Source organism: Brienomyrus brachyistius, chromosome 3 (genome assembly GCF_023856365.1).
Source record: "Brienomyrus brachyistius isolate T26 chromosome 3, BBRACH_0.4, whole genome shotgun sequence".
Taxonomy (NCBI): domain Eukaryota; kingdom Metazoa; phylum Chordata; class Actinopteri; order Osteoglossiformes; family Mormyridae; genus Brienomyrus; species Brienomyrus brachyistius.
Genome location: NC_064535.1, coordinates 17,242,099 through 17,266,288, shown reverse-complemented (window position 1 = coordinate 17,266,288; position 24,190 = coordinate 17,242,099). Strand labels below are relative to the sequence as shown.

The 24,190-nt window shown below is 42.7% G+C and overlaps 1 protein-coding gene across 6 annotated transcripts in view; it reads right to left on the bottom strand.

The window, feature by feature from the left end:
* The window catches only part of zswim8 (zinc finger, SWIM-type containing 8), a 49,078-nt gene that overhangs the window by 7,012 nt on the left and 17,876 nt on the right, over positions 1-24,190 (bottom strand). For all 6 annotated transcript variants that reach the window (XR_007396696.1, XM_049006613.1, XM_049006617.1 and 3 more), the window contains 12 exons: positions 23,475-23,582; positions 22,969-23,050; positions 22,693-22,813; positions 22,402-22,603; positions 16,700-16,875; positions 13,437-14,658; positions 12,894-13,025; positions 12,604-12,783; positions 11,737-11,920; positions 11,476-11,574; positions 10,453-10,577; positions 9,878-10,172 (listed from right to left, as the gene is read on the bottom strand). Coding sequence is in view for 5 of the 6 variants with exons in the window: in XM_049006613.1 (XP_048862570.1) it covers positions 9,878-10,172; positions 10,453-10,577; positions 11,476-11,574; positions 11,737-11,920; positions 12,604-12,783; positions 12,894-13,025; positions 13,437-14,658; positions 16,700-16,875; positions 22,402-22,603; positions 22,693-22,813; positions 22,969-23,050; positions 23,475-23,582 (2,926 nt within the window). In the remaining variant the exon portion in view is untranslated. The remainder of the gene's footprint in view (positions 1-9,877; positions 10,173-10,452; positions 10,578-11,475; positions 11,575-11,736; positions 11,921-12,603; positions 12,784-12,893; positions 13,026-13,436; positions 14,659-16,699; positions 16,876-22,401; positions 22,604-22,692; positions 22,814-22,968; positions 23,051-23,474; positions 23,583-24,190) is intronic.

Sequence of the window (24,190 nt, the reverse complement as noted above, 5' to 3'; positions counted from 1 at the left end):
CACAAGTTGCTAACGTTGCTAGCAATTTTGCTTTTGGGAAAATGTACCCCAGTTTATCAGGAGAGTAGTAAACAACATTATGAAGTTTGTGATTTACAAGATCAGAATAAGTTTATTCGCCAAATGCACATAGTACACAGGAATCTGATCTGATGAGAGAGCACAGTAGAAAGAGTTAAAGCTTAAAAATAGGTTGAAAGATCGTAAAGAAAAATAAATAAAACAGCAACAATAAAAAGAAAATGTGGTTAACGATATGAATGTAGTACAGTCTATTGTAGTTGTTTTCATGCAAGATTATCGAGGAGGTTAATGGCCTTCGGTTCAATCTTCAGGTTACTATCCGTATACCATGCTGCCAGTTGTGTCATCAGGCCAACACATTATTGTACTTGATGACGCCGAGGACCGTGGCATCATCAGCAAACTTAACAAGCTTGCTGGATAGATGGTGTGAGATGCAGTCTTATGGGGGTATAACTTTGTGAATTTAAGTAATTACATTTGCATTAGGTGAAATGATATTTTATAATAATGACTGTCTAATGAAAATCACAAGGTTAATCACAAGGAAATACAATTTAAAGATTATACGTAGAAGATAAACATAATGAAATAATACTTCTTAAAATAAAAGTTTATTTCTAGATATTTGTATTTCATTCATTTTCAGTTCCATACAAACATTTTAGGTGGTTTGGTTACCCTGAAATGTGCAAAAATAGCTTGAGAGTTGCTCAGATTCTGCTTACAGATGTGATTTACAGTGCTCAGCATAAATGAGTACACCCCACTACATTTGTCAGAAAACCTTTAGTTTCCTTTCAGAATCAACATTTTCTATGAGATACTATATTACAAAATACTCTCACAAATGTGGGCCATTGATTGCAAACAAGATTTGTTGATTTGCACACACAAAAAAGTGATTTTCCTAACAAATTCACTCAAGCCCATGTTGCAAAAATGAGTACACCCCAATTATAGTCTTAGGAGAAAAGCCACACTTAAGACTACAAAATTCTAATTAACAGGCATTCAACCACAGGTGAGTCTAATGATTCATTTAAGAGGTGTCCAGCAGACAGGTGACTATAAAAGGGCATTACTTAACAAAGAAAAGCCCTTCCCATTTCATGCTGTCAGCAATGGCTCCACATGGAAGAGAAATGTCACAAAATCTGAGAAAGGCAATCATTTCTTTACACAAAAAAGGTGAGGGCTACAAGAAGATCAGCAAAGCTTTACCTATCAGTCAAAATACTGTAGCAAAAGTGATCCAAAAATTTAAGAAAGATGGAAGTGCAACGATCTTACAGCGACGTCCAGGCCGTCCACGGAAGTTAACATCTCGAGAGGAGCGTCTGCTGATGAGAAGGGTTGAAGAAAATCGCCATGCAAGTTCACTGCAGTTAGCTAAAGTAGTAGAAAGCCAAACTGGAGTGACCGTTTCCCGTGACACCATACGGCGCACACTGCAGAGGAATGGCATGCATGGGTATCGTCCACGAAGGAAGCCTCTCCTAAAGCCCATGCACAAAAAAGTACGCCTAGAATTTGCTAGGGCCCATGCGGAAAAAGATGAAGACTACTGGGACTCTATATTCTGGAGTGATGAGACAAAAATCCCTGTTTTTGGAACTACTTGTTTCAAAACTGTATGGCGTCGTAAAGGTGAGGATTTCAAAGAAAAATGCATGGTGCCTACAGTGAAGCATGGTGGTGGCAGTGTCCTTATGTGGGGCTGCATGAGTGCTGCTGGTGTTGGGGAGCTGCATTTCATTGATGGTATCATGAACTCAACAATGTACTGCTCTATACTGAAGGAGAAGATGCTGCCATCTCTCCATGCACTTGGTCGTCGTGCACTTTTCCAACACGACAATGATCCAAAACACACATCTAAAGCTACTGTTGCATTTCTGAAGAAGAACAGGGTGAAGGTGATTGAATGGCCAAGTATGTCTCCTGATCTGAACCCAATCGAACACCTGTGGGGAATTCTGAAGCGACAAGTTGAGCATCACTCTCCATCCAGCATCCAGGCTCTAAAACAGGTTATTCTTGAAGGATAGAAAGATAGATGTTGCAATATGTCGCCAACTTGTTCATTCCATGCCTAGAAGACTTGGTGCTGTCCTTAAAAATCACGGCGGTCATACAAAATACTAGATGTAGTACTTTTTGTTGCGGGGTGTATTCATTTTTGCTTCAACCAATTTGAGTAAAACTGAAGATTTTGTGATCTAAGTTATATTATTAACCTTAATTTCATGTTATGGAGTTAAACAAGTGTTCAATAAAACTCAGCCTTGTGAAAATTTTGGAAGTTATTCTTTTGTTCATTGAGCTACTGATTACATTCGTACTTTTCAAAGGGGGTGTACTCATTTATGCTGAGCACTGTACGTACTTAAATAAGTTGTGGGAAAGTGAGATCTGATTACAAGCGGTCAGTCGAGATACATTGAGACGCATGTTAAAGCCAGGTGTGAATGGACGTCAGATCACCCAGGACACATTTTAATACTAGGCGTGAACAGGGCCATAGAGGCTGAAGTTAACAGCATCATCTGCAGAGCGGTTGGCTCTGTAGGCGATCTGTAAAAGGTCAAGGAGAGGTTCTGTAAAAGATTTGAAATAGGACGAGTCTCTCAAAGCACTTCATTACCACAAATGTCAGGTCAACAGGCCTGCAGTCATTCAGACATGTGGTCCTATCCTTCCTGTGGGCTGAGATGAAAATGGATACTTTAAAGCAGGGTGGTAACTGGCATTCAGAGATGGACTGCTTGAAGATGGATGATAACACTGGTGAGAGCTGGGTCACACAGTGCTTCAGTATAGCTGGGGAGACACCATTGGGTCTAGGGGCTTTCTTTGTATTCAGCTGTGAAAACAACTTGTAAGTGTCCTTCACTGTGAAACTTTGAGTGGGGGACAGTGATCTGTTTGTGCGAGTGGTGGATGGCCTCTCAAACCAGATGTAGAAGGTGTAAAGTTCACCAGCCAACCTGGGGGAGGGGGTGATTATCGAGGATTTATTTATTTTGTTTTTTAGGGAATGGAAATGGGGGCAGGAACTTTGAATTTAGGCATTATAATTGGTAAAGGGAGAGAGCTAGCTTACATGATGTAGAGAAGGAAGGCTTATGTAGTGTGTGTGCAAGAGCCTAGATGGAAGGGGAATGAGGCCAGGTGTATTGGAGGTAGTTTCAAATTGTTTTATTATGGTGTGGATGGGAGGGGAAATGGGGTAGGAGTTATTCTGGAGGAAGAGCATATCAAGAGTGTTTTGGGGATAAACAGAGTCAGACAGAGTGATGAGTATGAAGCTGAAAATTGAAGACGTGATGATAAATGTTGTTGGTGCATTTGCCCTGCAAGTTGGGTGTGAGATGCATGAGAAGGAAAAGTTCTGAAGTGAGTTGGATGAAGTGGTGGAGAGTCTACCCAAGGGACAGTGAGTGGTGACTGGAGTGGACTTCAGTGAGCATGTTGGTGGAAAAAAACAGAGGTGATGGGTAGGTATGGTGTCAAGGATAGGAATGCAGAAGGTCAGTGGATGTGGATGGTAATGGATTTTGCAAAAAAGTATGGAAATGGCTGTGGTGAAGAAGAGGGAGGAGCACAGGGTAACATTTGAGTGTAGGAAGATGCACAGGCAGATTATATCCTGTGCAGGAGGGTTAGTCTGAAGGAGATTGGAAACTGCAAAGTAGTGCCAGGGGAGAGCGTAGCTAGGCAGCATCTGATCTGTAGGATAACCTTATAGATCAAGAATAGCAGGAGAGTCAGGGCAGAGGAAGGAGTTAAGACATGTACTGTGTAGCAGTTAAGAGTTACAAGGTACACTATGTTGCTAAAAGCATTGGGACACCCCTCCAAATCAATAAATTCAGATATTCCAATCACTTCCATAGCTACAGGTATATAAAATCGAGCACCTAGGTATGCAGACTGCTTCTACAAACATTACTGAAACAATGAGTTCCTCTCAGGAGCTCAATAAATTCAAGGGTGGTATTGTGATAGGATGTCACCTCTTGGACGCAGTGGTGTAAAACACGCTGCCACTGGACTCTAGAGCAGTGGAGATATGTTCTCTGGAGTGACGAATCACGCTTCTCTCTCAAGTAATCTTATAGACAAGTCTGGGTTTTGTGTTTGACAGGAGAACGGTACTTGCCTGACTGCATTGTTCCAAGGGTAAAGTTTGGTGGAGGGGGGATTATGTGGGGTAATGTGTGGGGCAATGTATCAGGGATTTGGCTTGGCCCCGTAATTCCAGTGAAAGAAACCCTTAATGCTGCAGCATTCAAAGCCATTTTGGACAATTTCATGCTTCCAACTTTATAGGAATTGATTGGGGATGGCTCCTTCCTGTTCCAACATGACTGCACACCAGTGCACAAAGCAATGTCTACAGGGACATGGATGAGTGAGTCTGGTGTGGAGGAACTTGACTGGCCTGCACAGGGACCTGACCTTAACCCAACAGAACATCTTTGGGATGAGTTAGAGCAAAGACTGTGAGCCAGGCCTTCTCATCCAACATCAGTGTCTAACCTCACAAATGATCTCCTAGAAGAATGGTCAAAAAATTTGGGACGTTTTGGACTCTTCCCGGAAGAGTTGAATCTGTTATAGCTGTAAAGGGTGGGCCAACTCCATATTAAAGCCTATGTATTAAGAATGAGATGTCATTAAAGTTCATGTGTAGTGTAAAGGCAGATGTCCCAAAACTTTTAGCAATATAGTAAAGCTATGCAACTACTGCAAAAATGGCAAGAGAGACAGCGAAAAAGGTGGTTGGTGTGACATCTGGACAGAGGACCAGAGGACAAAGAAACCTGGTGGTGGAATGAAGAAGTGGGGCAGCTAGAGAGATGAAAAAAGTAAACAGGAGTACAAAGAGATGAGTTTAATGCCAAAACAAACATAAGAAGTAATTTATTTGCCATGAATTAAGTTTATGATATTGAATCAAATGTATGACCATGCCCCAGTCAGTAAAAGTGTGTTCCCTACCCCTAGACCCCAGAGGCTTAAAGGGAAACCAACACAAATACTTCTCAGCATCATGGGTCAAGACAAAGCAGGAGAACAAACTCATAAAAGGTATGTGATATTAGACCTGGAAGTGTGCGACTGGAAGTCAGCAAGTATATTGAGTTACCCAAGGTGTTCTCATAGCAACATACCAGTTCAACGAGAGAAATTATCGAGGCAATAAGATATCCAGAAATGACCTTACCTCAGAGAAATACGCTTTCCAAAAATAGAAGCAGAAGTAGGCCTACTTATAGGAGCGAACTGTTCAAGGACAATACAGCCGTCGCATGTCATCAACAGTCAAAATGGAGGACCTTATGCAGTTAAGACTGCTATTGGTTGGATTTTGAATGAGCCCTTAAGAAAAGGAACTGAATGACTCCGAGAACAAATTGCCACATTGTTCAGTTAGCAGAATCTCTGTGATGGAAATTGAGAAGTTACTGGTCCAGCAGTACAACAATGATTTTTCCAGAACGCAACTATGACTACAAGAAAGATGTTCATGCAGTCTGTGCAGAAGACAATTTTTGAGAATGGACATCACAGCATTGGAATGCCACTCAAGAAAGAGAAGCTCCAAATGCCTAATAACCATTTTATACACAACAGCGCCTTGTCAGTCTGCTAAGGAAGTTCAAGAAGAATTACAAAAACTTTATGAACACTATCATTGACAAAGGTTACGCTGACCAAGTTCCAGCCCACCAAGAGAAACGTGATGATGATGATTTCAAGAGCGGTCTCTGAACAGATCTGTCCAACACATTAATTGGCTCTCTCTTAATTTCACATTTTAATCAGATAAGGGTGACAAAAAGGGATGCAGATCTTCTCCGTTTTCTTTGGTGCTCAGGAAATTAAATGAACCTGTAAGGAAATTTAGAATGACACCTCTTTGGGGCTACCTCATAACGGAGTGTTGCCTTGATTGCGCTGAGAATTGCTGGGGATCATAAAGCCATTGCATCTCCAGAGGCTGCTCCACAAGCTAATTCTGCAATTTGTAGGCTAATCAATGTGTGCATAGTGTATTGCTGGATTAATGTTAAGATTGGAGAACAAAAAATGGTGAATCTACTCAAAGATCTTATCTCGCTCAATAAACCTCTTTTACGAATACTGGTGTTGACTATTTTCGGCCATTTGTTTTAAAATGTGGTCAGAGTACGCTCAAAAGGTATGGTGTGCTATTCACCTGTCTCACTCTTATGGCCGTGCACAATTGCAGACTGCTTTGCCCCAGACTCCAATATCAATGCGATTAGTTTTTTATATGTAGAAGAGGTCAAGTCAGCATAATGTGCTCTGACAATGGTACTAATTTTGTGGGCTCCAAAAGGGAGTTGATACAAAGCAGTTCAACATCTGGATAATGAAAAGACAAAGAGTTTTGCAATCAAAGGTGATAAAGTGGATATTTAATAGCCCGGCTGCGTCACACCAGGGAGGAGTTTGGGAAATACAAATTCATACAGCGCGAAGAATCCTCAGTTCCCTACTGAAGAAGGAGCAAGTTGTGAATGACGACTGTCTTCAAGCAATAATGTGCGAGATTGTAAGCATTATAAACAGCAGGCCACTCAAGTGTCTCAGATGACATAAATGATCTGGAGCCTGACACCCAATCAGCTCAGCTCCCTACCCTGGGGGGGGGGGGGGGCATCTTCAATAAAGATGACAAGGATACAAGGAAGCGCTGGAAGCAAGTTCAATATCTCGCAAACTTATTTTGGACCAGGTGGACTCATGAATATCTTCTTCTCATGCAAGAACGCCAGAAATGGACTAGGCCAAGAAGGAACTTCATGGTTGGAGACATTGTACTACTGGTGGAGAGTTCTTACTCTCACAACTTTGGGTTCATGGGAAAAGTAGTGGAAACGTTGCCATACTCCTGTGGAACAGTAAGGAAGATAGTTTTCACCACCAAGAACAGCATTATGGATGGGCCTGTAAAAAACTGTGCCTTCCAAAAAGTCAACAAGGAAAATGTCTTCAGCATCTCAAAAAAAAAATTGTTGCTATGACTGGACCATTTCCATCTTTTGTAGCCATTGCTTTGATGGTACTTTGTCTTCAAAATCATACTGGTTAAGTCATGCTTCACCATCTGAGACACGTCTTTGAAGCAGTGCTTCAGGATCTTAATCCCACTTGTTTATAATTTTCATCGAAAGAAAGCAACAGTTTCGGGAGCCATCAAGTGAAAGTTTGATTACTGCAAATTTTCAGTCAGACTAGTATAAGCTGAGACATCTAGGGTGCTGGATATTGTTTCTGCTGTTAATCATCGGTCCTCCTCAACTAGGGCATGAACTGCATCAATTTTTCCTCACAAGCTAAAGTGGACGGTCTGCAAAAATAGCTATCCAAATGAACAACAACGATGTCAGTCTTTTGAACTGGTTCTTTTCAGTGAATCAGTCGGACCGGTTTTCAAATCTAAAATAATCAAATTTTTATACATCCACACACTGCACAAGTTAGTCTTAGATTCTAAAAATATTTGAGAAATTATCATATGAAAGCCCACACCAACTTTTTTTTATTCAGTTATCCATGTTGCCTTCAGTGCCCCACCGCATTCCATAATTAATCATTGTATTTGTGCCATGTGCATGCCTGGCCACAGGGTAGCTGCGGCTCCATTATTCCCATCTCTCAGCAACTGACAAGTTAGTGCGTTCGGCAGATTTGGTTGAAGTGATTATTAGGCAATTCTTACAAGACTCATAACACCCACAGGAGATATTTATGATACAATGTGCCAATGAATTATTATTATTATTAGTTATATAAAATACATATTATTGGCCACTGGTGTCACTGTTTTGTTTTGGGTTTTTTTCCCGTTTGGCTTAAGTTACTAAGTTTTAGATTCACATCCCCTATTTATAACCCTATTTTCGGTTCACAAACTGTATATTGTAAATTATTATTTATAATTATATAATTTATATATATTAAATTATATAAATATATCATTTATATGTTCAATATTTATACAAATATATATAAACCCTTAACCACAAAATCACTGATAATGAATATAAACTAGGTTTTGTCTTTAATGGAAAAACTAAAAAAAAAAAAATGTACGATCATGTTTATATCAGCGAATAGCCTACAAGCTTACTATGCTAGCCCAACTTTTTGTAGCATTAGCTTTAAGCATTTAATAGTTAATACGCTAACTCTGATGGCAAACGGAGGAAGTAAGAATAATGGTTCAAAAGTGTTGCAATTGTGACTCCAAATGGGAAGTATTACAAAGAGAAGTGCAGCAAATATGTGGAGCAACACAGGAGAAACAAGTAGTCAGAAATATGACTAGCGTTGTTTCCAGTTTGAATTCTTTTGGAGAGGGACAGAGGATGATTGCCATACCGGAGTGTGTGGTGGGCAGTGATGTTTTTGGTAATAAATGCATGAAACCATCACATCCCAGGTGGCATCAAATAACCAGGCACACCGTTTACAGGAGAGTTTACTCCAATAAAAATACTTCATAATACGAGCGAGAGTCTTCCTAAGACCTAAATGACGAGAATATGGATGGTCGTGAGCAAAGGTTAACAAATGATATCTGTGGGAACATGGGACTACAATCAGAAACACCACAGTACTTGGAGTCAAATATTTTCTGAGCTGCAAACTGACAAAGTAGCAGCGCCGGCACACAAATTTCCATAAAGGACAGTGGGTGAGGGAAGATTCATTCATATTCATAAAGGAAGCTGGAGTACCCGGAGGAAACCTCACGACAACATGGGGAGAACATGCAAACTCCACACACACATAACCCAGGCGGAGACTCGAACCCGGGTCCCAGAAGTGTGAGGCAACAGTGCTAACCACTGCACCACCATGCCACCCACAATGAGCATCTCTGAGCTATGGTGCATAAACCTCACTCTACTGGTACCTTTGTGCTACGATACTTTTGCAGTGAAATAAGTTATTGTTTTTGCTAGATATGGTAAATGCCTTAGATACACAGGATATCAGTTAACATATCAGTGCTGGTCCAATGTGTCAGTCATGGACAATATTGCTGGCCAATATTAATACTAGTGGAGAAATTTGTGGAAACACCTCAAATTTTTAGAGATTGCAGAATTCAAGTTTCCACAATTTTGGCCACTAGTGTAAATTTTATCAATATTAAAAGTTAGCAGCACCAGAGCTAAATACACAACTACTAAAAATGTAGATGATTACATTGGATGGGATGATCAGTCGTTTTCTGCAACGGGGAGGAGGGATTTTGTAGGCTCATTCGCCAATTAAAAGTGGTCACAAAGTACCAGTTAAGACATATTTCTAATTCATTATTAGATCTGGCCTGCAGATCGATCTTTTGTTTTCCACAGAATAAAACATGATGTAACATTATTATACTAATCTCCATGGGGAAGCGCAGCGACTTTCACAGCCTGAAATCAGGTAGGACATCTTTCATGTGTTTGTTTTTCTGCAGAGCTCAGTAGTTAGCCTTCTGAAAACTTACACTGACTCCTTGTTTAATAATAATAATAAAAATGAATGTTTTTAGATACTACTTTCTTTGTATTCCATTAATAGTGTATAATCCATGGTAATATTTGATGTTTTTTTCAGTGAAGTTAAAAAAGGCTTGAATTTAGCTTTTAAAAAATAATCAAACTATTAATCAAACTGAATAGTGATAGAAATTCAACATTTCCGATGCATAAAATTGTTCCTTCAATAATCATAACCGAGTCATATTGCCTTGGTGCCAATGACTTATATCCCTAATAAGCAAAGCAGAATTACAAAGTGGCTAACGCCATCGTACCTTGCTCACTGTTCTCGCTGAAGTTCTCCCCCGGCGCTGCACTCGGCACACTTCCTGGAAGCCCCGCCTGCTGCCCAGCGGCACCCCCGCTAGCCACAGTCTGCACAGAGGTCACGGTGCCTGCTGCTCCAGGTGCAGCGTGCTTGGAGACGCCCCCAGCCATGCCCCCTACCCCATGCGTAGCGTGTTTGGATGGGCTCCTCTGGCTGCCAGCTGCAGGCTTACTAGAGTAGAAGGAGCTTAGGGTCTGGGGCTTGTGAGTCTGGCTCTCACGGTCCAACAGCTTGTCCAGGATCTGCAAGGTGAAATGACAGACAGACAGATGGCATGAAGCTTAGGAGGAGGACACTCATCTGCGATCCAGCACTCTCTGACTCTGAAAACCTTTAAGTCTATTAACCATACACAAGACCACCTATGCGAGAGTAATATTTATAATAATAATAAGACGTGTCCCATGCCACAGTCACTTCAAGGAGTCTTCAAGGAGGGAACGATGCTGAGGGTCAATTCATAATGGGCTCTCGCCACATGGCTGGTGATGGCATTACTACTCTCATCCTTCAGCAGCTCACCTTCTTGAGCTTGCTCTGGTCATCCTTGTATGTGATCATGAGGGCCAGGGCCAGGTCCCCCTTCTCCCGCCGTGTGCCCTCACAAAGCAGGGGGTGCTCCGCCTCACTCACCGTAGTTTTCATTCCTGCCAGGGAAGAACAAATAATGAGTTAAGGCCAAGTGCATTTTCAGGTATTTCCGTCCATTTTTAAAAGTGTATGAAAACACTGTATTCCATGATGCTTACTGAATCTTCATGCTGTTTTGTGTAGTACCACCCTGTTGTCACCAGAGGGCTCTAAATATTCAACAACCCTTTCTGCTCCAGCCACTTCACAGCAGCAGGCTAACTAATATTTTAGGTAAACTACACAACGGGTCCAAAACTTGTCAGTAGCAATTTTGTTATACTTCCAATTTTTTTTTTCTTCAATTTAATTTTTATCCATATTATTTTCAATTTTCATTTGAAATACAGTTTAGTTAGTTTTCAGGTTAACACTTTACAACAAAGCTACCTTTAGCTACTCATAAATAGTATTAACCAATTTGTTTTTAAAAAGTGCCATAACTTCTTTACAATTGACTATTATATGTTATACAACATAAACAAAGACGTAAACTGAAATATACAGTACAAAAAATTTATTTTGAAAACTACCACTAAACAAAAGCTAGAAATATGGCTTCCAAAACAAACATTGTATACTTTTTGTTAGTTTTTTAATGCTTTTTAACTGAAGCAATGATTTGTTCACCTTTGCTGCTTGATGGAATTCATTTAAAGAAATCCAGCATATTTTCTTCTAGGTGATATTAATAATACCTGGAACATGTTTTGCCCATCAGGACACTAATACATAATGTGCACTGTATATTCTTAACTATACTAAAACTAAACTAAAATATAAACACTACTATATAAGACTTATAAGACTATCCTTATAAAGCGTTTGTGAATGGTTTATCATCAGGTAATAAGGTTGTAACACTCTGAGTGTTATCCCTGGTGATCGGTTGACCCAGACATGCCCCTTTTTTACCCAGTGCAGCCACAGCCGCTTCAAAGCCCAGCTCCTCGTCCCCCGGCATCTCGTTGTTGCGGTTCCGGCTGGGTGGACGGGAACCTGTGGGAGACACCACTGTGCGCGCGCACACACGCACAGAGCAGGAGAGAGTGTTAACAAGACACAAGGTTAAGTCGACTGATTATGGTTATTTGATGAGTAATTACAGTGGCTGAACACAAACACACAAAGGACAGCCCAATGTAGAGCGCGCGTGTATGTGCACGAGTCTCTAACCGGGGGTGCAGAGAACATCAAATATGAAGCTGGCGAGCATGAGTGGCAGCACAGGTCGATAGTCGCAAAAACTGCCATCCCGGAGCTGCTCGGCACGGTCACGGATGGCGCTCATCTCCACCACACCAAGAGGAATCTTCTTCAGCAGAGCCACCACTTCTGACTCCTGGTATGCCAGCTTCACCTGGGGAGGGAGGGGCAGAGCATTCAGGGAGGCATGTCAACCGTCATCATTCAGCTGTCAATCATCTCCTCTGCCGTATGCATCAAGCCCCTCCTGATCATGTGGCTTCGGGCATGCAGCTCAACGTAACCGGCGAGAATCAGGGTTCTCAACTGAGATCATCTGTAAAGGAGGCGGTAGCCATAGGCCTCAACAAGACTCAAAGAAGGAGGGGCCACTGCAGACAAGGCAGGGGGCACTTACTCTAGCAGCCAAGTTTTGCACTTCAAAGAGGAAGTCACATATACCGCTAACACTGATCCACATGGCAGAGAAGTTGGTTGAGAGCTTACCAGTCATCTCCATGGGTGAGTAATCTTCCCCACAGATGCCTAGCGCTGCTGTTTCTCGATAATGCTCCCCAGAAACACTCACCACATTCCTATCAATTAGGCTGAGCAAATAGTCTAAAGGGAAATGTCTTCCCGAGCGGCATTGCCCTTGCCTCAATCTAAACAACTGCCACCTGTCCGCATTTCACCACCTCTGCATTATTTACTGAACGGGGCAAGTGACCTCACTCAAATGTAAAACAGATGTTTCCCTTCCTAGGACTGAAAGCAGCACCCTACTGAAGCTGAGGATGAGACTTTGAAGGCTGTAGCTCTGCTCCTCCCACTGGAGCAATGCCAAAAAGAGCCCACCTCCAGGGCCTTGGTGGAGGCTGGGGGTCTCTGAAGCTCCAAGGAGAACATGCCGGTGTTGAAGGCCAGGTTGTGGTGCTCCAGTCGTTCGCTCAGTACTGTCAGCAGGAAGGCCACCTTGGACAGAGTGTTGGTGGCCACCTGTGTCTGGCGGCTTGTGGACACCTTGCTCTTCTTACCCTAGGCAGGCGGGCATAAGGAGGACATTAAAATGTTGAAATACAGGAGAAACTGGACTAGCTCAGCTCCCCCCAACTGGGCTTCTGGGACCAGGCTATGCAAGAAGGTACCTTAGTCTGTGGTTGCTCCACCTTCAGGTCAGGTGGGTTGGCCAGCAGGTCATTGGACAGATCCACGGCCAGACGGCAAGCTTCATTACTGTAGCCATGGGCATGGAGGGCCTCAGCACAAGCGAACAGCACCTGGCACACAGGTGGGAAGCTTCAAACCTGACTACACAGTACAGATTGCAGCAATTGCACAGCCAGCTTCAGTATTACTGTCAGATTACAGGATGATACCTTTACACAACCAAATGGTCTAATGCAGCAGTTTGACATTATTTACTATTTGTTGTTCTTCTTGTGACAATAATAACAACAACAATAATAATGAAATGAATGACAATAAAACGCCGGCATGGTAGCACCCTAACTTGTAATGATACGACAACTTAAAGCCCACAGAATGCAGGGGCGTGATCCTATTCAAATGTGCCATGTTGGGTGACAGTACAGGTGTATGGCCTGCATGCATCACCACGTTCTTGTATGGCATGACATTCGAGTGCTCCTGACCACCAGTATCTCCAGACCACTTCTGCTCTTGCTTACCTCCATGCGTCCCTCTTGTTCCAGCGGCTTGATTCCAGCGAAGATGTCAGGCTCCTCCTCGTGGCCATTGTCCAACGCCCCCCGCTCGCCACCCTCTTCCGATGCGGCACTCATGTAATAGGCCTGGTAGTCATCCTCCCCACCTGGCTCGGCCTCTGCCGGTGCTTCCACATCAGGCGCCTGGGGGGCGGGTGCCTCTACCTGGGCCTCACCCCCCTCTGCCACCTGCTGGATGTGGGGGGACTGGACGGATTCAGTGGGCCGGCCACTCTCCATGAAGTCTTCACCCCTGTCTTCCTCCTCTGCCTCTGCCTCCAGTTCCACCCCTTTGGCCTCCTGCCCCACCCCTCTGGGGTAGCATGGAGGGACCTCAGTTGGGTGAGCGGTGTGCGAGGCCCGCTTGCTGTCAAAGGAGGCCTCCTTGGAGCCACCATATTTGCGCAGCTCCCGCAGAAGTGGCCCAGGAGGTGGCAGCATCTCGGGAGGCGGCGGCAGGAAGTCAAAGGTGTTGCTGGCCTCGGCGCCCAGGGCCAGGCTGGAACCGTCGTCCAGGCTCAGCTCGGCAATGTCAGGCTCCAGGGAGCTGTCCTCGCTGCTGGTGCGCCGCTTGCCACCGCCGCCATGCTTGGCTCCTGTGCCCCCTGCAGATCCGGCCCCCACCTTGGCACTCACGGGTAGCTTGCCTTTGCCTCCTGATGAGGACCCACACCCAGTGGCTTTGTGTGCTGCTTTGCTGCTGTCATCCAGCGCCAGTGAAACACCCCCACCCAGGCGGACCAGCATGCCACTGCCCCCACCAGCAGACAGTCCTTTCCGCTTGCTAAGTAGAGTCTCCTTGGGCCTGACAGCTACTTCCTGTTGGGCCGGGACCATGCCACGTCCCCTGTGCTCTGACCCGGTCCCCTCTGAGTAAACTGTCCGACCACCCCCCCCTGCCACCCCACTGGCTGACTCTCCTCCTGCTGGCTCACCTGTCCCTACCCACACCCCCCGCTGCTGCTGCACTGCCCGAACCCAGCAGAAGGAGGCACTCTTCTTGTCGGTGCTGCAGTAGGTGATGCCAGGTAGGGGGTAGGCCGCCTCCCAGTTGAAGTAACAAGACTCCACTGCTGGCTTGAAGCCCTGGAACAGCTTGTCCAAGGACTTGCGGTGCTGACCACGCTTCACGATCTCGATCACCTTCAGGTGCCACCGCTTCAGCTGGGTGGAAAGCTCTGAACGCCTGGGTAATGGAGGGGGGGGCTTCTCATTAGCAGAGACACATATAAACAGTACCAAGCAAAAGCTTCCACACACCTCATTCAAACCATAATTACCTTTAGAAAAGTCAGTTTTACACGGACAGACACGCATTTTTTGTTCTGTTGCAAAGCATTTATAAACGTCACAACAACAAACACGGAAAGCACTGAGGCAAACTGCTTCAGCCAGCGAGGAAATTGCCACACATCAGGATTGGTGCGGCTGATCTGTGGGATCTCTTGTGCAGAGACGGATGGCAATAATGTCCACAGTTGGTACAGCCATCTAGGAGCGCAGCTTACATTTACAAGGATGTGCTCTGGGGGACTGAGTGAGAGATCGGACAGAACGTCACTTCCTGAAGCTCTGGCTGTGATGAGCACAGACTGAATTTGAACTCGACCTCACACCCGACCCTGAACGCCTGCCCCACAACTCGTGCCTTGAGGTTCCTTGGGTTGTGCTGATCTGGGTGGTTTCACTTTCTCAGTTTCCTCCAGACTACGGCATCACATTTATGTCAAAAGTCGCAAGATAAATAATACAATTTCTTTGGAGTGTTTTAACACGCACTTGCAAGATGTAAATCCTTCATGCACAAATTTAACCTTCACACAAAAAATAAAAACACAAAATTAAACATTCGAGAGTAGTACAGGCAGCTGCAGGGGAGACATGTTGCTTGCGTGAGGTGAACTCAAAGCTGAGTTCTGCTCAAGCTAATCAACCTAACACTGCCAATTTCATTTGTGGTTTTCCATATTAAACGTGGTGAAATTATGTCAGTTGTGAGCCAGCACTTTTTGAATATTTACAGCACATTTCAACAATATCGCGATAATACTGATAACAGTGTTTCTGTTGGCCACTATGATCATATTAAATTTTCATACCCTTTCATCTCTAGTTCCAACCAAATTTCACAATAAGTAAATTACTGGGTTGTTAGATGAAGCCTAAGTATCGCTTAAATATTCAGATCTCTCGGCCATTGTTCTGTCCACCATTTTCTCAACTCCGGACTTGCTGTCTGGGCTCAGATGTTTGAAATAACAAGCCTCTGGCCAAACCATTTCTTCATCATAATCTTCATTTGTTATTGGCAGTTTGAAAACAGTATTTTGTGCACTACCACCACCACTGGAAAAGAAGCATAGATCTGGATGCCAAGTCTGGGGAGATCTGGATGAAAACTCTATGCCAAGTTTTCAGTTATGGGAAGCTGTCAATCAAGGCACATAGAGGTCCGTGTGGATGTAATCACATTGAAAGTTACCAATCATAAGAGGGTCAGGATCTCCAGCTCCCAAATTGTCAAAAGTCAGGTTGATTTGAGCAAGCAATGCTTCTCACTCACAGCTGACTGTACTATTTGGTGCGAAGGCTGAATTTGTGCATGAAGGACATATCTTGTAAATAGGCAGTTAATACCTGCCCATTAGAAATAATATGATATACTCATTAATAGATTTTATTGTGCCTAACCCTCCCGTACTCGTGGCTCCCTTATCACCCCAATCTGGGAGACACTGTCAGCTGCAGAGGACATTGCCGCCTGCCCTCCTGCCCACTACGCTGCCTGGATGCTTCGCTGTGCCCTTGTGGAGTTTTTCCATCCAAATTGTTTTCCTCTTGCTCTTGGTCCTCTGGGCTTACTGCAGGCTCTCATGGAAATAAAAACTACCTCACAGAGGCTTGAAATCCATTCTCTGTCCATGTCTCTTCACACCCCGTGATATAAAACAAGACTCAACCCTACTAACCAAATGCCTCAGATTCATGAAGCGGTCAGTGTGGCACATGGTCGCTGCTTTCAGACGTCCAAGAGCAAATGTGCAGTCCTCCTGAACATTGCTATTTATATTTCAGTTTGTATATTGTATTTTACAAGAAAAAAAGATTCCATGAAGCATACCTTCAAATACATTCATAAGCAATAAATGCAGCATAATGAAATAGTCATATTATGGCTGAAATACAGAGTTTTCCTGGGCTAAAGGAGATGCATGAGGGTGGCCTACCTCTGCGGGCTCATGGTTGGGTCCAGCACGGCCAGTCTCCACAGGACTACCATCTCGTCACACATGCTGGCACAAGCGTGTGCTGCCACCTCGGATTGGCCATTGCTGCGACCCGTGTGCCCACTGGCACTGCTGTGTGAGGCTGAGGTGCGCACGCTGTACCACCAGCCAATGATCTGTGGGCAGGACGCGATTGTTAGCCACATCCACAGTGTAGCTCTACGCCCCTCACAATGCTATTCATCTGCTTATCTGCTCAAACAGGCAAGTAAAACTGATTAAATGAAATGGAACCTAAGAAAGGACATGGATGATATGCATGATTCTCACAAACTGTATTGAAGTGACATCAGATATAACCAACATAATATGACAGATTTTTTTTTTTTTAACTCCAGTGACTAAAACAATGTGGATTATTTATTATTCCAGAAAAGTTACATGGGAATAAAAAAAATAATTTTTCCTATTTCATAGTTTCACGATCCAGAATAAAGCTCATTACCAATATGGTCAACAAAGAAAGCAGACCGAAAAAAAAAAATCTTTTTTTGCTGACTTTTTCACATTTACCCAAATGACTGTATTAAATGAATAATAGTACAATGTATCAAAGGTAGTTTTTTTATGCATTTTTAATCACATTTGAAATTTCATTACTGATATGCAAAGGTTATTTTAGAGCCCAATTTTTCAAATTATTTTTTTATTGCAAGTAGTTTGTGGAACACACATGGAGAATATAAACTTATTTCTCGGAAAAATAAAAATATTAAAATATCTTTATTTTCATGCATTACGGTAATGAAAAGTCCACTGCAGAGGATGCGATTTTATGTTGTGGTAATGTGAAAGATTTCATTTCACTTAATGGAATAGGCCATTAGGATAAACAGAATGTAACTAATTCACATTAGTAATAGTGATGGCCAAATGAAGCTTCGTGACCCATTTGCTGTATTTTCTGACCCGGCAAGTTGGTAATTTCTGTTCAAAAAAGGGCTCAAAGCATTGGGCCAGAGCAAACCAAGAGCACCATCTGGTGAGGGCAAAAAATCCAACAAATGCTTCATGAAGCTTCATTTGGCCATCAGTACTGTGTAACAGTGCCTGGATAAATGTCTCCATCATAGTCCACCAGCACCCATGCCCAAACTTCAATTGCTATTCTGTCTGCTTCTCCACCTTCATATTCTGTGCCACTATAATGCGTAAATGAAAATCTAAATTCTTTTGGAGTGAAGCAGTCACACCAGTTTCTGCAGGAGACTTCCCTGACCCTGATGCAGCCTGCATCCTTGGCAGTGAGCTTTGAACAGAGGGGAAAAATTGGAAGAAAAAAAAATCTATCAAACATTTATCATAAAAAAACATTCAACATTAAAAAAAAGCCCTAGAATAAGTCCTCTGATTAACTGCCAGACACAATTGCCATTAACCATCTCACTATTCACATAGTTAATATCAAATAATTACATAGTTAAACTGTTAATATTATATTACCTTCTAAAAATTAATTGCTAGAAGTAAATAAAATATTAATTAAAAAGACTTAATTTATGAACATTACAGCATCTCATTACCGCAACATAGCATCTTGTTACTGATGAGCCTTTAAATTACATGGTGATGAGAATCATGAGTAACTGTTATGAGATGCTCTTAGCCAAGTTGGAAAATAACTCGAAATGCTAAAACGCAACACGACCTCTACCCCTGCGACGTCTTGAAGTCTTATAATGTGTTTTCCTTCACAAAAAAATAGTTTTTAATTTTATTAAATTCTTTTTAAGATTAAATCACCCCATATTGGTAATGATAAATGAGAGTCTAAAAGGTGGAAGATTCAATGTCCTATACAAAAATTTAAGAAACAGAGAGGTGAGGGCAACTGACCTTCCGTCCATTTTTAATCTTCTGCCTCATGGGATTGCTTGTTAATTTTAAGGAACAGTGTAGTTTTTAAACGGGCAGATGAAGTCGCATTGCGATGATGAGGAAAATTTAGTATGATCACAATTTTCAATATAATAATTTTTTGTTAATACCAAAAGTATCCCTATCCAGCATAAAGGTACACATTTGTACATGACCTTGAATAACTTTCTTTTACTTATACAAGGGAATTAAAAAAAACATCTAGATCTGGATGCATTTCAGTAATGAGAATTTACCAGGATATATCGTTTGATAATGAAAATTATAAAAAAATATTTTATACCCACAGTAGCATTCACTATTTTTGTAGAAAATATTGTAGGTATTATTATTAATAATAATAATAATAATAATAATAATAATAATAATAAATAATGTTGCTATCACACTATCACTAAAACTCCACATGGAATCATCCATGTGTGTGTGTGTGTGTGTGTGTACATAAGCTACTATTTTCTCGAAAGAGAGAAAACTAACTTTTTTGTTCAATGGAACAGAATCATTTGGCAGCATAGGCTACACATTTTATTAATTTAATTGTAGGATGGAAACCTCTATGACGGCCTTGTAAGAGGAGAATACAGGAGGAAATCTCAAGTAAAACTTCACTGATAAATATAAAGCTGTAGCCTCCCTAACCTTCTTCTTAGATGATAACCACTAATGCAAATATTCCCTAAATCAGGGCATAAATCTATTTCAGCGTGCATCAAGCCTTAGTAAAACGTGACATGTTGATCGACATATTCCTGCTTTTCTGCCATCTCAGAATGGATAAAAAGAACAAGATTACACGCTGCAGAGGCAATATACTAAACTTTAGGATATGCATTTATCCTTGTAATTATTACAATAAAAATAATCATATTTCCTTTCTCAGCTCCAATACAATAGGATACTTGTTCAATGTACAAATTGTCTACCTAACCCACAATACTCCGTGGAGCTGACGTCTGGTCTGAATCATTTGACCATTACAGATTTCTGCTGAAGACAAACATTCCCAACAACATTCTGTAGGATGTACAAGTACAAAGGATTTAATTCAAGCCAAATGATATATGGGCCACTGCACCGAGTTGGTGCCACTTCTTCCCCCAGGACATTATATGTATAAATGTGCATGAAATATAGCTTCATAATACTTGTTACTATGAAAGTTTCCTCCCAATGTCCACGCTGTAAATTTAACATATATAATGTAAAGCATTCATGAAAACGCCCTAGAACACTGAAATAGACTATGTCACCAGTCTCTGTTCACCAATGGTGCACTTCACCATGAAAATTAATATCTTCAGAAATCATCTTTTTTTTTTTTTTTTTTTTTTGCATCGCTGTGTGGGGCTGTGTGCATCGTTCAAAATTTTTCTATACCAGTACTAGAATGACACTGATTTCGATGTCAGTCCCTGAACAATATTTTTTTCAATACCAATATGTTTTTAGATCAATTTCAACAAAAAAATCCTTAAACGTTACAGCACTAATCTTTTATTTGAACACGTCCTTTTTTTAGTTATCGGTTAGTTACTGGGGGGGATCAATCACAATCATAACAGGACACAGCCTTTTATTTATATTTTACCAGAGCTCTCAAGTTTCATCAAAAGTCTGGAGTGTGATTACATCTGTTAGGGATACGACATGTGTTTCATGGTCAATGAGTGACACTTGAGATCCCTGCCTACCGCATTCTTCATTTCTTGCTCTGCCACTTCCACCCTGTCTGCTCTGTGTATGTGTTCGCCTCCATGCACTAACATGCTTGCAGCGGAATCACATGCAACAGATGTTATTTTCTGAATGGCTGGTAGGTGGCTAATAACTAACTCGATACAGCTATGAACTCAGCAGAAAACTCCACTTCGTATCACTGCACCTCACCCATTAATTATATATAATGGGACACCTTGGACGGCATTATTTCTTACTTTTGTTAACGTGTGAAGTGGTTGAAATGCGTGTGTCTCACAGTTAATGCGTGAGACTTCAGAGCCCTGATTTTATTTATATGACCACAACACGATAATTCATAAATAAATCTGGCCAGTAGATCGATCTTTAATTTTTCCACAGGAAAAAAAATTTAGTGATTTCTCGGTGAGCTGGCACGTTTCTGGAGATGTGGGCAAAAGGTACCCAATTTTTGTGAGGTACAAAAATAATACCATCTACTCTGTCCATCCATGTTAGCGCCGGTGCTTGTGATCAAGAAATCAGCAAGTAATCACTCTAAGCGTCTCCACAGAAGTGCCTCTGAGGACGTGCAATCAGATCGAGTTGCGATGATCTTGCTCACACACACATGCACACAAATTCACGTTCCAGGTGTTTTATGTGATGTATGACGATGCGGCATATCCGCATAAATGAGGGGCGTATTTTTAAGTCACACTGGTGTGCCTAGTTAGAAATTTTAGTAGCAAAATGTGACTAAATGGTCACAGCCTGGAACCCTGTGGAGCCTCACTTTTGATTTCTTAGGCATTTTTTACACCAAGCGACAAACAAAAACGATAACACACACACACACAAACCCGTTCGCAACTTTGTCTCTAGGCATATGTTTTTCCTCCAACCTATATGATGTGCTCATAAAATGTTATGCAACACAGCCAATCACTAGTGACTTTAGACCTTTACACTCGTATACTGCATGTTTATTAGCTCACGGATGCTAAGATTTACCGTTTCTGTACTGGAATTTGGCACCAAAAGAAAATTAATTTTTTGATTCTTGATAGGATTGGAGCATTTTGGTCAGTACCATAAAAATACCTAAGTTTGGCACCCAGCCTTAGTTGTGCGACAATATTTTCCATTTATGCTTTCAATACATTTTCCTTATAGTAAATCTATAATATGCTAGTTAAAATACACGTTTTAGTCATATCTCCAGGTTGTCATTCAGTTCTGCTACCCTAACACATTTTGTCCCTAAAAAATCCGACACATTCCACAACTGGCATGTTTAACTGGAACTTGTATCATCTCAATTGCCTGAGGAACACAGGAAAACCAAAAGTTCTTCCACTTTCTTTTCTGTATTTTTGACGATATCATATCGTAAGTCTGTCTGACGCAGTAAAACTCAAGGCTCAGTCCTATTAACCAAATTATTTCTTAGATTTAATTCACTTATTTCATTAAAAAGAAATCTTCGGCAAGTTACTTGAATATACTCAATGTTATCATTCTATCAGGTTTGATGACGTGGCTAATGTTCATGAACTTGTTAATGTTATGATAAAACTCAGTCCTGTTACTCTTACAGAGACAAAAGTACAACTTGCATGCAAATAGTGATTTTTTTAACCACAAATATATATTTTTTGAACTTGTACCCAATTATTTCTTTAAAATACACACTTTATTGAGGGTAACAAAAAAAGAACTAGTTGATATGTTATGTATGATATTTAAACTGTTGCTTGAGGTTTTGGTAACAGGATTCAGAAAAATGCAACCATTTCTACTTAAAAACCTTGAAAAAATTAAACAAAGTTACCTGAGACTGACCAGTTCACATTTTGAATAGTTAAATGTATGTGTTGTTAGATTCTATGTTGAAAAGGATGGAAAAAATTAAATTTAGTGTCGAAGATTTAAAACAGGCAAATGGCACCCATTTTGTGGAATCAACCATTACGGCTTAATGCAGCATCGAGGTGAGCATTTAGAACTTCAGGCGGACGCTAAGCAGCTGGAGCTCTGCTGAGGTCTGGGGGACCAGGCAGTGAGCCCCGCGAAGGTGCTACCTGCTCGTACGTCAGGCACTGCTCTGTCAGGATCTCTAGCAGTGGGGCTGCGTTGCTATCCCTCCTCTTGAACATCTCCCTGACTATGGACAGAAGGTTCCAGATGCCCTCGGGCTCACGTCCCCGCAGGGGCCTCAGGAGACAGGCCCACTCGGCGGCAGCAGGCGGCTCCGTGGAGGACAGGTACATGGAGTTCACATCACTGGGCATGGAAAAACAGTGATCAGGCGCGGCCAAACGTGTAAGAGGGCCAGTACTGGGGTGAGGCCCACAAAAAGTCATGATGCCCACCTGAACACCACAGGTGACGGGCCGCAGAACTTGTGCAATGTCTTCTTGATGTTGTCACTGAGCGTGGACTCGTCCAGGTACCAGGTGCTCTGGTCTGAGGCCGATGGGCCCGCAGTGGGATCTGGGCACACCAGGGACTCACCAATCAAATACCAGGACAGACAGTGCCAGCACGCCACTGGTGTGGGTGGACACACATCACACTACTGCATTTTTAAAGGGAGCGGGGCACATATGTGCACATAGTGTGGCTGCAATCCCAGTCAGCAGGCTCACCTGGTGCTCCACACACTGTGTTGATGGCAGTGGACTGGGAAGACAGAAGCTCATCCAGGAGGCGCTGTGCAGTGGGCAAGATCTGAAACGGACAGACATCAGAGCTCCATCTCTCAGCACCTCCAACCTCCAATGGGAGAGCTCCAGGTCTCAAACGCAGGGACACATACACACACGAGGGAGGAGGGACACATGCCAGCCCCCAGCGCAAGTCAGGCCTGCTTCATGACGTGCATTGTGCCACTGGACACTGACCTTTGCACAGCAAGTAACTCTACACGAATGGGGTCTCACAAGTGACCGCGCAGCACAACAGCGGCACAAAGACACCAGTGTGCCATGGTGACAAAGCGTCAACACAAAGTGAGGCCAGTCACCAGGGGCGCAGCCAGGGTCTGGATAACCATGTCAACGAGCCCTGAAATCATGTTCGAGAGCTCTGCCTGCTCACAGACAGGCACCCGAAGGCAGAAATGCGTGTTTGTGTATCACCGCGGCACTCTTACCTGCTGGGGAAGCTCGCTGATGAGGTACTGGGCAAACTTCTGCAGCTGGTCTCTCTGCAGCCGAGATAGAGACTCAGAGACAGGGGCTCGCAGACACACTGCTGATGCCTGGGGGAGTGGGGTGGGGGGGGGACCATCAGTCAGATAGTGTGACCCTGCCCCTCCCCCCCAACAAGGCAGAAGCAAGATACCCCATCCCCACACACACTCATATCAGGGGCACATGACACTAGAGACTTAGTTCAACGACTAGGAGGCCAAGCAAGCGGGCAACTCTGAGGACAAGGATGACTGGTCATTGTGCCCTTGGACAGGTATCAATTTCCTGTCAATACCTGCGGCTCTTAATAAAACAAACCATGCTGATAGCACAGATAATAATAATAATAATAATAATAATAATAATAATAATGTCATGACACTACTAACAATGAACTAACAACAGTGAGAAGTATTGACCACTGGATGTCAAGCGATAAAAGGGTTACCATCTTGTATACCTTCCCTTTCACTCTTGCCGATACCAGTCTTTCACAAGTAACTCCTGCCAATCTTCTCCACCCACTCCACCCCACCTGTACTCTTCGTCAGCTCCATTCCACACGCTGCATTACTCTGAACTGTTGATCCCAAGTATTTAAACTCCTACACCTTCTCAAACTCTAGTCCCTGCATCCTCACCCTTCCTGTTCTCCATTTCAGTCACACACATGTAT